The sequence below is a fragment of the Gopherus evgoodei genome, chromosome 3 (assembly GCF_007399415.2).
Source record: "Gopherus evgoodei ecotype Sinaloan lineage chromosome 3, rGopEvg1_v1.p, whole genome shotgun sequence".
In the NCBI taxonomy this organism is placed as follows: domain Eukaryota; kingdom Metazoa; phylum Chordata; order Testudines; family Testudinidae; genus Gopherus; species Gopherus evgoodei.
In genome coordinates this window covers 203,447,639-203,465,773 of record NC_044324.1, presented here as the reverse complement: position 1 = coordinate 203,465,773, position 18,135 = coordinate 203,447,639, and the positions used below count along the sequence as shown (strand labels likewise).

At 41.1% G+C, this 18,135-nt stretch overlaps 1 protein-coding gene and 1 long non-coding RNA gene across 6 annotated transcripts in view; both read left to right on the top strand.

The window, feature by feature from the left end:
* Positions 1-12,655, top strand: part of LOC115649162 — a 42,795-nt gene extending 30,140 nt beyond the window's left edge. Inside the window, exon 3 of the long non-coding RNA XR_003999776.1 lies at positions 11,874-12,655. This is a non-coding gene — a long non-coding RNA (uncharacterized LOC115649162). The remainder of the gene's footprint in view (positions 1-11,873) is intronic.
* Positions 12,656-15,062: 2,407 nt separating this feature from the next.
* The window catches only part of BCL11A (BAF chromatin remodeling complex subunit BCL11A), a 101,393-nt gene continuing 98,320 nt past the window's right edge, over positions 15,063-18,135 (top strand). For 4 of the 5 annotated variants that reach the window (XM_030557836.1, XM_030557834.1, XM_030557837.1 and 1 more), the window contains exon 1: positions 17,803-17,872. In XM_030557836.1, the coding sequence (XP_030413696.1) occupies positions 17,818-17,872 (55 nt within the window). In that variant the 5' untranslated portion in view covers positions 17,803-17,817. Of the gene's footprint in view, positions 17,873-18,135 lie in introns of all 5 variants that reach the window. The other variant, XM_030557833.1, reaches the window with a different exon arrangement.

Genomic DNA, 18,135 nt, shown 5'->3' with positions numbered 1-18,135 from the left:
TGAAATAAATGTTGTCCTGGTAATTAAGGGACATGGGGATATTAACACATGGATACACAATGTATCTAAACCATAAAAGCCATTATGGATGTTATTAAAAATGTAGTTCACAATGCAAAAGTGACTGGCAAACGAACAAAGATAGCTTAACATTATTATTAATTCCGTTACAATTTTTTCTTTGCTCTTGAGGAAGTTGTATTAGATTTAATAATATAATTTTCAGGTAGTAAGGAAAATATATACTTTTATGGATGCCAACATATATAACATAACAGTACCCATTGTTCAAGTGAAAGGGAAATTCGGGGAGCCCTTTTGACCTGGTTTCTTATGAAGTCTAATTGTTTTGTAATTAAAATCCCAGTTATCAATAAAGAAGGTGTCTTGGATTTGTCTGGTACTCAGAAGTGTGCACAGAACAAACACACAGAGAAAAGAACAGCAACCAGTTTATCTTGGTTACGAAAACAAGGTGCTGCGAGGACCAAAAGATACGTGTCTTTTTTAGAGGGAGTGAGCTGCAGTTGGAGATGACGGGCCAAATTTACCCTCGGGTAATTTACCCCCGGGTAAATGAGTGCACCTGCTTCCACCACGGGTGAGTTTGGCTCACATGTATATTTCCCAGCGTCACAAAAAGGGTTAGTTCTACAAGCTGTCATATTGCTTAAACAGATTCTCCCCTTTAATACAATTAATTAGATGCTGAGCTTTATAGAGTGATGACCACTGACCCTCTGCATGCCCACTGTGCACAAAGCCAGGAGCAAAAAGGAGGAAGAAACAGAACCCAAGTTGAAACATTAAAACAGCTGCAATCGCATGAAATACAGGGGGAAGAAACGCCGTTTCCAAAAAGACAAAACAAAACAACAAAGCAAGCCCAGGGCTGGAGATGCTGCTTCGTTTGCTTTAGAGAAGTTACACAGAGTAGCTGCTTTTTTTATTCTGTTGATTGTGTTGCACCAGGCCAGGTGTAGTGAAACTAATGCAATAGGGACTTCTGGAGAACAAGGCACAAGCCCAAGCTGCACGGAAGCTCACAATGCAGCCCCCGCCCCCAAAAGCTTCAAAATGCAAGACAAATTCTTCAATAAAATATGTGAGTTGGGAGGAATGTCCCCTGCAAAATATAACAACGGGGGCTGTAGATTCAAGTTTGCAGGGTAAACTCTTCAATAAGCATTTGTAGGAAGGGAGGGGTCTCTCCCCTTTCTCTGTGGATTTACTAGCTACGTGACAATATAGTAATTCCTGATGAAAAGGGGAAATGTCAAAGAAATCCAGCCACTAACATCAGCCCAACAAAAGCCATTCGCGAATTTTATTTTTATTTTCAGAATAAAGGGGAAAAATCGACAGGATGTTTCCAGTTAAAGGCGATCCAGGCAAAAGCACAGATGGGAGGTTTGGATGGGGAGATGTGAAAAGCAAGAAATCAAGCTTCTGCGTGGAGAAGAAAATAAGAAAAAGAAGCAGAACTAGAAAAATGACTAAGTGTTGAGTGCTGATTTATTGCAGAAGCCTCTGGTCATTTCCATATATTGAAATGCGCCCAAGCGGCCAGTCAGTCAATTTCCTTTGAGCTGCTGCTGCTGGCCATAGGCTGCCCACGTGATCCCCCCCCCCCGCCTTTCCAGACTCCCATCCCCGGCCAAGGGGGGTGGGGGGCTATAACGGGGAAAGGACGATCAATGTAATATGTGATTTAGAAAATAAAATAGCCGTGAACTCTGGGGAGGGTGCGGTGAGGAATAGAGAGAAGTGGCTTTACAGGAAGATCAATTCAAAGTATCACACCCACTTGCCTGTCTCTTTCTTTTAAACTACTCTAAAGAGGACGCAAAATTGTCTTAAACTGTATGCAGAGAAGCAGAGCTCTGCATAGTGTTCAGATTGGTTCCGATGCTTGTGTGTGTTTGATGTAAGGTAAATGAGCCTCGTCTGAAAGCTGGTTTGCTAAGGCTTGTTTAGGCTTTTTTTTTTAAATCTTAGATAAAAAAAAAACCAGTGAGTTGAAAAAAAAATCAAATCAAATCAAATTGTGAAGCGTTCAATCTGTGTAAGTAGCAGGCTTTATAATTTCCAGGTGTTGGGGAAAGCCGTTGTTTTATACCTTATACATTCCTGCTGGGAGACTGGAGGGGCGGGCGGAGCGGAGGTGAATGAAATATCAAATCACAAACCTTTATGTGGGTTTATGATTGCATAAGAGGCTTGATCATTTCCATAGATTGAAATGTGCTGTCCTTTTCGAGACTGCCCAGCCTTTGGAGGGAGACGAGGCGCTCGATTCTGCCTTGATCAATGTTGACTGTGAAGCAAGAAGGAGGAGGGGGAAACAGGCTGGCACCAGATGGAGCAGGGTCTAGGGAAAGGTCAAGGTTAGCTCAGGCTGCTATTGAATCGGTTGCAGCCTCACAGATAGATCTCTGCCTCGGAGGCACCCACTGGGGCTTCTCAAAATCAAATCTAATAGAAAAGGCAGTCACAGGATGAAATCGCTTCATCTGAATGCTAAAATTATTAGGCTACATTAGAGAGATATAAGGCACGTGATTACCAAAAAAGGAAGCATGCCTAGCAGTTTGTGCTTGAAATAAAAGCCGTGAATATGTTGATAACATCAGCAACGTGCCAGTATAATAGATAGAGAGAGAGAGAGGGAGAGATGTGTGTGTATAACAATCAGATTAACATATGCAGTTTATATATAGAGAGAACTACACTGCTAGTCAGTCATGCAATAAACTGAAGGGGAGTCCTAATGGCTACTGCAAATCTTTGAATTCAGATCTTGGTGGCAGAAGTTTGAGTTAGGTAGGATGGCTGGCGTGTAGTACAGTGTGCCTCTGTTGCGTACAATTCAGCATTTTTTGCAGAGTATTCTGGTGTGGTCCTTTGATTATTAAATCATCCTGATGGGACAAGCACAACCAAAATGTTGTTGAGGGCCATTTTTTTTTCTCCTGTAATTTTCTCAGACAAAACTCTCTTCACAAGAAAATTTCATCAGGTGAACACAACATTTATATTGAAGCAAACATACCCATGTCTGTTTGGAATTGTAGTGATGACGGTGGCTTTTCAAGATCAAAGTGAGTTCTTTCCAATTATAATGATGTCTTACACATTAATGATTCTTTAACCTACAGCACAGCCATATCTTAAAGAAGGATTTAGTCTTGTAAAATAAATGCTGGCTACACTAGATTAAACATGATGACTGCACTCCAAGGGTTAATAAATTTAGAATTAACAGATCATCCCAGCTTGATACAGCTACTATAGATGATTTAATATGCAGCCTAAGCAGGTTGACAGTCAGCTCACAGATGCAGATAAGATCAAACAGTCTCTTGATTCAATAGATTGAATGGTTGTACTGAGTGTCTGTAAGGTGAGTGACAGTATTTATATGGCAAGGGTTTTGGTAAAGAGGGGCTTTGATTCCCAACTGCTGTGTAGTGCCCTGGTTTTCTTTCTCTGACAGTCAACCTTTTCCAGCAATCAACAATGGAGTTAGCATGGGAAAAAATCCCTTAAATATAGTTCAGGAGACTTATTTGAAGTTTTCAGTAATGGAAAGTAATAGTAATAATTATTACTATTAATAGTTTTATAATTCAAATTCATTCTATATGGATAATGCTATCACCCCACTCCAACACCCAGAAAAGTATATCAATTTATCTGCACTAAAATAGCCTTGAATATCAGGCTTAAACCCACAGAGACAAGGAAAGGCAGAGGTAAGGCTGGAATTCCAGGTTGTCACTCTTAACTCACTCTCTAGTGTCTATCTGTTGCAATATGTTACTGAATAGCATGGCACATGGTTCTGAGACTTCTGCTGTACTGAAGCAAAATGGGAACCACCTTAAGTACAGAATACCAGCCTTCTCTTTCAATTTTCTTGCCTTTCTGGCTTAACATTTAAGGATATGAATCACAAGTAGTTTTTGTGGTTTAAATTCTCTCTCTCTCTTTTCCCTTTGCTGTAGCATTTAAACAAAAACATAAAACAATTCTCATAGAAATTGGTGAGCACTGACATGATAGACTGGTCTATAACAATTTTTATTATTTGATAAAGAGTAAGAGCTCCTCCTGAACCATTAGATTCTATCATGCAAATACATTTCCTGTCAATTTTTAAAATGCATATGGTGTATTCTATAGACTTATTATGGGTCTTAATTGTATCATGTTATTCCATGATATGAAATCACCACAATATTAATATAGATATTTGTAATAAAGTTAGTGCCCATCTACTGTAGCCAACTCCTAACACTTATAACTTGGTTACATTATTTAGATATGGTTTAAAAAACACTAGAATACTTAATCTACTTTTCGGACTCCTGGCCTGCAAACATTCACTTTGACAAGCAAAGCCATTTTTAAGGTAATAACAGAGGGGGGAAATCATCTGAAAGTTCTAAGATTTTTTCTCTTCCATATTTTAACTTCTAAATCACCAAATGTGTGTTTGTAATTTTTTAAAAATTAATGATATACGTGATTTAAATTTCTCTTCAGTACAGGAGCAAATGACTAAAATTAACCAGTCAAAATCTGAATTAGAAAAGATAGGGTTTTATATTTTGTTTTCATGGCAATGCGATTATAGATCCATATGCAAATATAGCTATATTTTATGAGTGGGTACATAACATAGAAAAAGAACAATACAGTCCTTATATTAATCTACATCTATGAGAACCTTTAAGATGAGTACATCAGGATATGGAGATATCGAATACATCTGTAAGTAGAAAAAGGTGATGTTAAACTGTCAGCAGTTTTCGAGCAGGTGGTGTGTAATGTGAAGTACTACACTTTGTAAGAAAATAATATAATATATATGGACAAATAAGAGAGAGAGAAAGCGAGACAGTGAATCCAGATATTTGTAAGAAAATTAGTAAATTAAAAAAAAGGATAAATAAATCAATTCTTCCCCTGCTAAAACCTTGCTAAGGTTTTGCCCAGAGCAAATATTTATAGCTGAGCTCTGAACCTCTGAAAAAGAGAGCTGATAATGGAAATGCAGGCAGACCTTTAACTATAGTAATGCTAGTGGACACTATTGTAATATATGTATATTTACCCATATTTGAATGCTTCAAGATTTTGCTCTCCTTTTCCTGGACAACTTGTGAGTGCAGCAGGGGGCACCACAAACATACAAATTACTTGGAATGAAAAGCTCCAGCATGCTCACGTTTCCTACTACTTGAAGGCAGAACCATTGAAACCAGTTATCTCTCACTAATTTGCATATTTATGGTACCTCCTGTAGTTTTCTGTGATTGCTTTACAGTCAGGAAAGGTAACCGAAAAATATATATCCTCCTTTCAAAAAACGAAACGGTATCATACATGAACAGTGGCTCTGATACAAGACTATTCCTTGTAAAGTCCATAGCATGAAATTTATTTACTAAACGTGTTTTCATTTTAGGATTCGAAGGAAGTATTTGAAAGTTACAAGGCTGAAGACCCACGGTCCATGATGCTATGAAAATTGTTGTAAAAAAGCACTTGTCATTTGAGGGGAAAATAATTAGCCTCGCCATATTCCTTGAATGTATGCATCTAAGGAGGAGGCAATCCTTGGAGAATGGAAAACGCATTCAATAGACACTTAAAGTATAGTGCCACGGTACATATATATTTTTTAGTCCCACTCATAAGAAATGGTACAAATATGCAGTACAACTTTGCATATAAAAGCGAATTCGGTCTCAAAAGAGAATAGTTTCATTTTTATTGGCTCTGAGTACAAAGGCTGACTCAGATACACTTTGTTTCTCAGACACTTCTGGCCTTCTTTGTAGAAAAAACATCCATTGCTGCATATATTCCAACATTTTTAGTTCTGGATGATAGATTAATTACACGGCTATTAGGTCTTTAACTCACCTCACCTTCTTGTGCTAAGGTGCAGTTTTTATTGTCTTTTTCAAAGGGCTTTACAGTACTGGATTGGTGATTTTACTGGGCCATATGTGCCATTCATTTTAAGACTGAACTCCTCCCTGATTTCAGTGAGGAGTTATGTCTAAAGACACAGGGTAAAAATTGGTATATATTCTATATTTCTCTTAGGTTTTTCTATAACACCCCTCACTATGGTATGTACGTGCTGATATATAAGCTGCAATACCTACATACAGTGCTGCCAGGTAAAGCTAGAGTGACAGCCTTAACTGTGAATTTATTTCTTCTAATATGATGAAATCTAAACTTTACAAAAACTACACTAAATATAATTTAATTTAATTGTCATTGCCTTCTTAAATGCTAGAATACAGTTACAGAACAGTTAGCATGTAACACAGTTAACCATATTATTCTCACCATACATGAGCTTTCTGTATAATATTATGCAGTAAACTTTTGTATTATTTGAACCAAATGCAATCTTATTCAGACTAATGGCTGAGGTACCCTTTTCACTGCAGTCAGAATTTGTCTGTATTGTAAAAATTATATGTACTATCAATAAGAAATGGTGACATAACTGTCCAAACTGATCAAGAAAAGATGCTCTTATTACATTATTCACCACCAATCATATTATACTTTGCTGCCACATCATTCTGTGCAACATTAGGCTATATATCTATATTTTATTCTTACTATAGAAAGGCACATTAAAATTATTATTGCAAGCATTCTATTATTTCATATGCAACTTTGTACATAAAAACAGCTGACATTAATATTGCACAGAAAAATATTATGTAGTACTAATAATATCTTTGCAGCTACTTTTTCAAACTTTTTTTTTAATTCAGAAGAAAGATCTCAACTCATAGGTATAACTAATTCTCTCATTTCAGTCTAGATCTTGGCACAATATGTTTTAAACTCTGAGAAATGTGTGTTTCTCTTCTACCACTCTATAAACTAACCGTGGCCTTAAAGATTGACACTTTAAAAAATCATATATAGTCTGGCCATTTGTGTTCTACATTTCAACACAATGTTATTTTGAATCACTGAAACACTCAGCTTTAAAAATCAGGTTAATAAAGGCATATTAATGTAGAGCTAAGGCCCCAATCCAACACATGCTTAATTTTAAGTATGTAAGTACTGCTTTTGTGCATTAAGATAAGCACATGCTTAAGTGCTTTTTCTGGGTCAAGGCCAAAATTCTTGTCATGCTGTACCAAGCCCAAGTAGACGGCCTCCACACGGGGTATATCCATAAGGTTTACTGGAAGTAGAAATCCTTTCCTACCACACTTTTGCCCTGGCCTGCCACCCAAACATAGCTGTGCAAGGACACACAGGGAGCCCCACCCCCATCCCAGACCTGGGCTCTACAGGTCACAAGCTGCATCCCCACCCTGTGGTGCTGAAGAACTTTTTGGCTTTTGTTTGTTGAAACCTGCATTTGGAGCTTGGGATCACTGAATGATTTTTGTCACCCTACAAGAGTGTTTGAAAAAAGCTGTTTAAGATCCAGCTTCTTAGTGCAAAAGAGGATACAGATGAATTTATATTTTAAAACAAAATAGTTGAAAATCCGTTCCTCCTCTTCTTACTCCTGACTAGTACAGAGTTCTCTATTTCCTTCCAGGAACTAGTTATTTCTCAACTCCCACATGCCCGAGCATGTGTTGTCATAGGCAGTGCTACTCCTTGTGGCTAGGAATAGCCAATTCATACAGAACTTCTAGTGAACAGATAATTAATCTGTGGATCAGTAATTGCACCACATGTTTTACTGGGGACTCAGGTCTTGCTCAGTGTTGACCCAACTTTGCTACCTTCTATCCTCTGAAATAGGGAAGGGAGGGCATGTTGGAGTTGGAGAGTGGGGATGTCAGAACCAGTGCCAATGGTTCCACATGCTATTCCATTGTGCTAGCCATCTTTGGCCTTTGGATTTACTATTATGCTCTAGCAGGAGTAAGTGTGTATGTGGAGCAGTAGGTGTAATGGTATAACCATTGTAGTCAGTGGTTACTCACCCCTTCCATGTGATTGAGGCTTACCTTTGTCACACTGACCCAGACCATGTTATTGGGACCATTAAATAAAGTCTAGTTTTTACCAGAATTCCTATGTGTGAAATGTGGGAGTCAAATGTTAGGTACTGTTGGATTTCTACTGCTGCTACTGTCTGTTCTTAAAGTTACAAGGTGTGCCAGGCTTAAGGATCATCAGTGCTGTCAGATTGGTGACCCACTGCACAGTTAAAGACAAGTTGACCTACTGTTTGTTCCCACTTTGGGTGCAGTTTACAATTTGTGTACCTGTTACATGGTTCTGGTTTTGCTGTTATCCTGGGCAAGATTTCTTTGTAGTAGTTGGTAATAGTTGTGCTAGCTATACTGTGTGCTAGTTAGGAAAATCCTCCCATTTAGCAGCTAATGTCAGAACCCTAATGGAGAAAAATACTTGCGTATATTAGCCATTCTCCATGTTAGGTATGTGCTTAGGTATGCGACTGAATTGGGGCCTGAGTGCACAATGACTTCCGGACCAAGCTCTTAGTAGTTCTTATCATCAGTATTGCAAGGCAAAAAGATAGGGCTGTATACTATTCCTGATCAGCACTGGAGCTGATGTCAAGTGGAGTTGCACGAGCAGGTCAAGAACAATGTACAAGAGGCCCATCATCCTGATCACACGTCTTGGCAGATAAGCAAAGGAGGAACTGACTTTATAATATTTAGTTTTAGAATTATGTATATATTTTAAATGCTACAAATGTAGAACCCAAAGCTACAGTCTAACTCTTGACCTAGGGGCAAAACTCCCACTGAAATCTATAGGAATGTTCCTTAGTCAGGACTGCAGGGTTAGGCCCATATTTTGTAATTGTTTGGGGAATCTCCAATAGAGGATCTGTGCATTGAAGGGTTGCATGGTCTGGCCCTGGAACTGGATGTTGTCAGGGCCGGCGCTTCCATTTAGGTGACCTAGGCGATCGCCTAGGGTGCCAGGATTTGGGAGGGTGGCATTTTGCAGCCCTCGGCGGCAATTCGGCAGCGGGGAGTCCTTCCGTGCTCCATGTCTTCGGCGGCAATTCTGCGGCAGGGCATCCTTCCGCGCTCCGGGTCTTCGGCGGCAGTTCTGTGGCGGGTCCTTCACTCGCTCCGGGACCTGCCGCTGAAGTGCCCTGAAGGCCCCCCCCTCCTCTGCAGAGTTGCCGCTGAACAGGAGCGCGGAAGGACCCCTGCCTAGGGTGCCAAAAACTCTGGCGCCGCTCCTGGATGTTGTTGTTAAATTTTTGCAGCTTATCTTTCCAAAAAATCTTATCTTGGTCTGGCAGCCCTTGTCCATATGTAGTTTCATTGTCAGCTGGGTTTATCACAGGTTTTTTTTTAAAAAATCTTCACCAAAACTAGCCATCTGTATGTAGAGTTTAAGTTTGATTTGATTTGAAATTACCAAGGTAAAAATCACCCTAGGAGACAAAGGTTTATAAATGAAAAATAAAAATATTACTGTGAGTAATGCATAGAAAAACTCCTTATAACAAAAAGCAGTACAAGTTATGTATATACGCAGTGTTCAAAATCAAATACCTCAACCATTGCAAAAATGTTTCAAAATGCCCCAAAAGTATTGGGCTCTGCATATGATGATTTCCCTAATGCCAAGGTATATTTGGGACTTATTTCCACATGTTCAGGAAATACAAGAAGATCAAAAGATTCTGGGAAATTGTTAACACAGATAAACAAAGTGACCAGTGCTGTCTGGGATATATCCCTGGTCCTCACTATCCTTGCCATATGTATAGATGATCAAGTTGACCTACTCACAGTATTGTATTGTGCCAGAAATATATTTCAGATTGTTGGCTCAGTGAGCACCTGCCCTCTTTGGCACTATGTTATAAATTGGTCTGAGAGATGCTATCCTTGGAATATAGCACAATGTAATTGATGTACAAAGTGGATAAGTTTTATGAGATTTCATTTCCTCTTATCCAAGCCACTTATATTCTTTATCTAGCATGCTTAGAAGTCTCTTTCTTGTGATAGATATAACTAAGATTTCTCTTTCACATTCATTCCCTCCTTTTGTATGTACATCTGAATGTATAAATGCATGTATGCATTCACAATAACCCCTTCGATGGTGCCACAGTTTTAACATATACCTATACTCTGAGGCCAGTACAAATTTGCATTATAACAAAAAGTCCCATTCCAAGCAAAGTCGTAACTGCCTATGAAGTTTCTGTTAGAAAACAAATGCATAGCCTAGATGTGGGTAAAAGAAAAGAAAAAAAGTGTCTGAAACCATTACAAATCATTTTGTGATGCTCTGTAAACCAAAAAACTGGTTAGCCAAATTATTTGTAAAACAATTTCACATATGGTCTGACAGTCTATCCCAAGTTTCAGCTCGCTACAATTTAAACTGCCAAGATATAACCTCTTAAAGTTGAGGGTTATAATAGAAACACTGACAGACCTTAACTATTGTGCTTCTATAGTAATGAAAACTCAGCTATTTCATTATGACAGTAGCTGGCAGTGGTGCTATGATTAAGAGTCTGTCAGCATTTTTATTATAAACCCAAATTTTAAGAGGTTTTAAATTCCCATTTATTTTAAATAATGTTGGGTTGAAAGCTAGTATACAAAATGTCAGAGTGCATATGATTTTAAAATATTTAAAAACATCTTTTGTACAAAAGATTTACAAATATCTGAATTTTATCTTTTGGGGCTGGGGTAGCATAGAATAAAATCATGCTGTAGATAAAACCAAATGTTTGATAAAAAAAAGAAATTTGAATAGCATTTCTTCTGTCTTTACCGTCATTGGTGCCTCCCCTGCACATGTGTGTACATACACACACACCCACGAGGTTTTTTAAGTTTTAAAGCAAAGTTATGTAATTTTGAAAGGCTGATTTACTATTTCACATTAATTTTTCAATAGCACCCAGAGGATCAAGATCAGGGCTCCATTGTGCTAGATGCTGTACAAATAGGAACACAGGCTGAAATCCTGACCCCACTGACTTCAGTGGAGCCAGGATTTCACCCTGGGTCCCGGGTGCTTGAGGAATTTACAGCCTAACAATTAGGACATGAGCTTGTGATCCTGCAAATACTTACTACTGCATGCTATGCCTGGTAGTAAGCTTTTGCAGGATCCAGAGATAACATTGTAATTTTATTGTAAAACAATGTATCAGTGTTTCTTACTGTGGAAGGAGGGTATTAATAATAATTCTAGAATGTACAATTCTATTGACTTCTCTGAGACTTAGTTTTGTACTATAAGTGTTCCAGCTGGCCTGATTCACCCGCAGATCAACAAGGCCCAGGCAAATAGCTTTTACCCTATCCTGTTATATAATGGGTTTTGCTTACAAAGTGTAAGCAAAACTCCTGCTGAACGCAAGGAGAGCTTGGTGCCATTTTGTAATAGCTCCCTTGACATTGTGTTTGATCCTAATGACGTAATACGATGTCAGCAGAAGTGACTCATACCCTGTATAGATTGTAGTCATTCAGGTGAAACCAAAAAACAATTACATTTGCACAGGACTTTTGGGGTCTGCTGCTGCTGCACTCACTGTGCATCCCAGTCTCCCATTCAGTTAATGGGTACAAAGAAAGCAGGATTAAGACCATGGTTTATTAACTGTACTGTATTCCTTCCCATCGCTAGGCCCTGATCCTGCAACGTGTACCATCTGGGCAGAGTGCGGTGCGCATGAGAGCCTTGTGCCTGTAGGCAAGAAGTTGGGAAATCAGAACTATAGACTAAGTTCTTAAAAGAAGGGGTGTGCATGTGTGTGTGTTTTAATAGTGAAAATAAGTACTATTTATTTAATAAGTATTTTGTAAAATAAGCATTATTATTAATTATAGCACCCAGAGACCCCAACTGAGACTGGACAGCAAGTCAGCAGCAGAACCAGCAACAGAAGTCAGAATTCCTGACTTCCAGTGACAGTACCCTCTCCACTGCTTCACAGATGATGCTCCCTTTCTTGATTAGCCCTGGATTACAACATTATACAAAATTATAACATAAAACAAAAAGGAGAAGGGGTCTTACTGCCTGGTTTTTGGTTTTTGCCCCTCTCTAATCTCTCAGTATTTCTAATGCAACGATCGCCTTAGCATTTTTAACAGTTGTAAAGTACCATGTTCACTTGCTTCATTTGTTAATTGGCTCATTATTGTCTTAACAATAGGTGCAAAAAAGGCTAAAATGCTTTAAAAGTACCCAGATGCTATGGTGATAGGCACTTTCAAAATGCTGATTAGATATTGCACATAATAATAACATCGCGCAGGGTGCAAAGGAGCTATAGATAGGGTACAATGTCTTTGCTCCCATCTCCTTTCTAATGTATATCATAAAACAAACACATTATATACCCCCTACCATTAATTAAAATAGGGCATGGTTTTGTTTAAGGGAGGTTTTTCCACTGACTTCATTGGAAGTCCTAAAATGAGTCCCTAAATAGACAAAGATGAGTAAATGTATGGGCTCAGTTCTGCGGGGTGGCCTGATCCTGCAAAGCATTTAAGCACACGCTTATCTTCCTTAATCACATGGACAGTCACAATGAAGTTAACCTAACCACCATGGGACTATTACCTGCTTAAAGTTAAGTAGTATAGTTGTAGTTCTGTGGGTCCCAGGATATTAGAGGAACAAGGTAGGTGAGGTGATATCTTTTATTGGACCAGCTTCTCTTGCTCAGCAACAGACATTGGTCCAATACAAGATATTATCTCACTCACCTTTTCTCTCTAAAGTTAAGCATGCATTGAGATGGTTTGAAGCATTGCAGCCAGAGTGCTCAGCATCTTGCAGGAACCAGGACCATCTGAGTAAAACTGCCTTTCATGTCCTGGCCCAGGCTTCTGTGCTTTTGGGGTATGTGGGTGACCTTACTACCATTTGCTGCAGAAACATGGGCACAGTCAGTGGGGTGAATTAAGGGTGGGATTTCAGTGTTTCAGTTCCATTCAATGAAACTTCATTGGCATGACAACTACACAGCATTACCAAAGACACTTCCCCCCTCCCCTCTGGAGAGATCCTCAGGCCTTTATCAGAGGCAAACCCACCTAAAATAGGGTTAGACACTATATTTGAGGTTAGATCCCCTGTGTCCATTTGGCATTTAAACTCTTGATTGTGAACAGCTTTGCTTTTGTAGGGTTTAAGTGTGAGTCCCTTAAGTGATTGTGGCATTGGATTTTGTTGTGGTGGAATGGGGGGCCGGGATCGTTTTGTTCTTGGATTTTTAATAGTGTCTCAGGACCAGGTACAGATCACAGAGTAAGTAGGTCACATGTAGATGGTGGCGATGCACCTTTGAAAAGGGATTACAGATACCAGAAAAGTCTGGTCTCCAGATTCAATAGGCAGGAACAGATTATATGTGTTTATTTATGTATTTTAAGTCAATAAAGGTGCTGGCTCTAAAGGCAGACAGTGCCTAGTGTATTTTAATCTGGTCATTTCCATCGAGATGGACCTTTAACCCTTTCCAGCCTGAATCCCAATCACCAGACAATTCCCCAGCACTAGAGCTGTGGCTGTATTAAGATCCCTTGCTGGAGCTGTTTGTTGACCACATTCACGTTCAGAGCCCTGAAGCTAAAAGCACTTTACACCATAAAATAAAAGCACTGTCTTTTTTTCTAAAAGGTTACGTCTGGAGGCCACGCTGCTCATACTTCATACAGAAAACTACTGAAAGGGCTATGAAATCCTCTATGATTTACACTCTCTCTCAGTGCATTAGGATATAGATCTACTCGACTCTAAAAATACTGTGGAGTTTCTAACCGACCTGAATATATGTGCGTTATTTCAGAAAGTCTGTTAGAAAACTTGTCAACACATTATAAAGCATAAACCAGGACTTGGCCATTAAATACAGCCATCACAGACAGAATATATATTGCAGGAAGTGCTGAGAAAAGTCCTTGCGTTCAAAAAAGGTCTATTAGCTAAGAGTTTACACACATTACACCAAAGGGTTTAGGGAGAGCCCATGGACCATAATTACTAGGCATAAATGGAATCAGTAAAGGCTTTGCAACCCCAAACGCAGTTAACTGGACTGCCAGAAAATATTTTTAACATTGTCATAATTTATTACCCATCAAGCCTCACATCAAGGATTGTAATACTTATGTTGTACCCACGTGTTCTAGTTAAGCTACCGCTTTCACTCCTCCTATCCCCCAAAATCCGCCTGCATCGTTAATCTGCGGTGATATAATATTAAAAAAAGTCTCCTGGCTCCTTTTCTTTCTTGAGTTTACCTTGTTGAAATCACATGGCAATGCGAAGTGATTGGGAGAAAAGAGAGGGAGAGAAGCGCAATTGTGATAAAATGCCTATATTAATTATAATCCAGACAAGATGAAATATTGTTTTAGGTGAAAGACTTTCCATTTAACTCTAGGATTTTATGATGCTGGAATCAAGTATATGCTAATGGTGGAAACCGTCTAGCTGCCACTCACAAAAGCATCTGTAAAATTGGCTTTTTAATGTATGCTTTAAGATGTGGTTTAGGAAGTCACCTCTGGAATCTAAAGCCTAGTGCAATAATAAAACAGATCTAGATGTAACTAAGTGCTTAATTCCCTATGATTTTAAAAAGAAAAATCAATAAAATGTTGCCGGTTATTTATTGGCAATAACCACAGATAGGTATTCGGATGTTAGGTTGGCTTCAGAGAGCGCACAACTGCGTAATGAATTGTAATTCAGAAGACTGTTAAGTATGAACCACAGAACCTTTCAGGGGTAATAAAGTCATTACTTTTTACACTGCAGCCACCTTGAAAAGCTTTATACGCGCTATTATATATAAATCAAATTACATATGTAGCCACAAGTACACACCCGCCTATTTATATACGTTCTGTAAAGGAACGTATGTTTAGATACAGAGGTACCTGTAATGCAGTGTGATACCCAAAGAATGAGGCAGTTTGCTATTATCACCTGAAATTATTTTTATTTTAAAAAATCCTCATACAGAATACGTGTTTACTTTCTGCCTCCTAAGGAAAAAAAAATAGCTCGGAGGAGTCTGTTTAAATAAGAGCCAGACAAAACCCGTGGCGTAAGACAGATGCTGACCTGCTCTGAAGAGCCCATGAAAAAGAGGAAATCGTGTCAGGTACGTGGTTACAGAGCCTTACTGCAAATGAATCCCGCGTCTTCACAGGCTTTGGGGATTCATTTTAGTTTTTACACGGGGACGGGGCGGGGGGGAGCGACACACCCTCATAGTGGCGAGCATCAGCCTCTCCTTTTCCCGTTCAGAAGCACTCACTCCACTGCGCGTTGTAGGAACACACTCATTTAAATAGGGTTAAAACTTTACGGGGAAAAGCAAGAGTGTGAAAGCAGGATTAGCAGTTGAATCTCTCTCGCTGTGGACAGTTATAAAATGAAGTTGGACCATAAAACTGTGGTAAAGAGAGTGTGTGTGTGTGTGTGTGTGTGTGTGTGTGTGTGTGTGTGTGTGTGTGTTTAAAAAAACAAAAGCAGGTTAACGTGCATAACCGACACCTCTAGGCTGAGGAACACAATGATGGGGAAAGTGTATTAATAAAACAGATCTAGTGCTTGAGGGGGAAGCTATTGCGCTTCATGACAGGAGAGAGATCACCGCTAAGTAGTCAGATGGATTCACCTGCAGCTCTTGATCAGTCCCCTTGAAGCCGCCTGGCACACACTTCCTACCTGCCTCACTTTCCCTCACTCCTCGCCTGGGCTAGACAGCCGGGGGACGCAGCAGCGATGCTGGAGGAAGTTGAGGCTTTAAGGGATGTTTGAGAATAAACTTCAGAGTGTAGCGGGTCCTATTGCTGTACCATTGACGTGAAACTGAAAGTATCCCACACCAGACTTAAACAGACCTGTGACAACAGCAGCGTGTGTGTGTTTGTGTGTTTCTCCATTAAAGAGACAGGGTCTCGTTTCCAACAGGTCTCCTCTAATTTATCCACAGACTCTCCCCAAAGGGCGTTTATAACCCAGCGCGTGCACTGATCACACATTTACATGCACACAAAAGGAGCCGTCCGATCGGAAGCGGCTGAGAATTCAGCGACAGCTCCGACCACTTGCATTCCCTGCTGGGTTCTGTGAACAAACTGAAAGATTTCCTCCCCCCCCTCCCTGGGTAACGTCATTATTACAGTTTTGCGTGTTAAAATATTTCTTACAGTCACAGCAAGCTTCTTCTTTCCCCTTCCTGCGCTAGATCCACTTCTTCCCTCCTTTGCACCTTTCTCTCTGTCCCTCTCTCTGTGTTCTCCTGGCGGGAGGCTGCTGGGGCGCGCGCTCAGCGCTCGGGCTCGCCGCTGCACACGCTTTATATCCGTTCTGCGGAAGAATTGCCACAAACGCTCTCTTCCTCCTCTCCTTTTTGCAACCCGCCCCGAGCCCGCCCTGGGGGAATGTGTGTGTGTCCCCGGTAAGTTACAACCCACGCTGCTCAGGCTGCCGCATCCTCAGTCCCAACTCCCGCTGCTTCTCTGCGCCCCTCTGACCATTTGCTCGGCTTGGGTCGCCCTGCTTCTTGTCAGCAGCGTGGCTGGGGTTTTGTGCCCCGCGCATTGCTTCCTGCGCTCCCGTTTCTTTAGTTTTATCAGACCCAGTCCCTGCTCGTTACAGCTCAGAGCCCGGCTTGGCTTTGCAGGCTGCCTGGGCTACTTTCATTTTTTTAGTGATTGGACGGGGGGAGGTATGAAGTGCCACCGCCTCCCTTTTGCCTTCTCTGCTCCTGCAGCTCCTCACCCTCCGCCTCTTTTCTCCTGGACTATGAAACTCTTCTCCGTGCTCCCCTCTCCAAGCTGAAAGGAAGGAGGCTGCTCCTGGCCGCCTCTCCCCTCGCTGCTCCAAGTGCAGAACTTTTCTCCTGCGACCCCCTTGCCCATTCTCGGCCTTTGTGCTGCCTGCCAGGGACTGTCACTGCGTCTCGGGGCAATGCAATGTAAAGTTTTTAATTCCCTGGCTTTGCCTGTTGGGTGGGCTCCCAGATACCTGCCTGGCCTCCCCGTCCTGGGAGCATCCCATCGCATTTCACTTGGGCGATCCTCTCCGCTTTTTTCAGCGTGTGTGTGTGTGTGTGTGTGCGCGCGGCTGTTTGTATTTATTTATTTATTATTCCCTCTCCCCTCCTGGCCACTCGTGCGTTTGCCTTCTGCACTTACTCCTCTGCGGCCACTTCTGCACGGCGTGCCCGGCTCCTTTCCCCTCCGCCCCAACCCCCCTACTCCGCGAAGCAGCGTGCGCCTGGTGTCTAGTGCTCCCCCCTCCCTCTCCCCTCCTCCCCGCTCCCCCCTGCGATCACTGTCCATTGGCTTGTCCTGGTCTCTTTTTCATGTCCAGCCCCTGATGAGTGTCCATTGGTGTTGCCTTCCTCTTCCCTCCTCCCCCTCTCTCCGGCTTGCCCTGCCCATGTTTTGTATGTCTCTGTCCATCCAGGCTCCTGACGTTCAAGTTCGCAGGGACGTCACGTCCGCACTTGAACTTGCAGCTCAGGGGGGCTTTTGCCATTTTTTTCATCTCTCTCTCTCCTCTCTCTCTCTCTCCCTCTCTCTCTTTTTTTCTTGCACAAAAAAAAAAAAAAAAAAAAAGCCATGACTGCTATCCCACAATTCATCTTCCCTGCGCCATCTTTGTATTATTTCTAATTTATTTTGGATGTCAAAAGACATTGATGAAGATATTTTCTCTGGAGTCTCCCTGCTTTCTCACCCGGCTCTCCCGATGTGAACCGAGCGGCTCACAAGCCACCGCAGCCACCAACCCACCATGTCTCGCCGCAAGCAAGGCAAACCCCAGCACTTAAGCAAGCGGGAATTTTCGCGTAAGTAACCCAAACAGCAACGTGCATTTATTTCATGCCTCCTTCGCGCGGGTTATTTTATTTCGGAGAAGCGGAGAAAGCGGGCGAGAGGGGTGGAAATGCACTAAACCTTGGCTCGGAATTTCCCCCCCTCTCCGTCTCTCTCTAATTAAATGAGCTCGATCACTTTTCTTTTCTTTGCTCCTGGAGCATGCCCGCTTCTCACTCACTCTCGCTCTCTCTTCCTTCTTTTCTTTTTTCAACCCCCCCCCGCTTTGATTTTA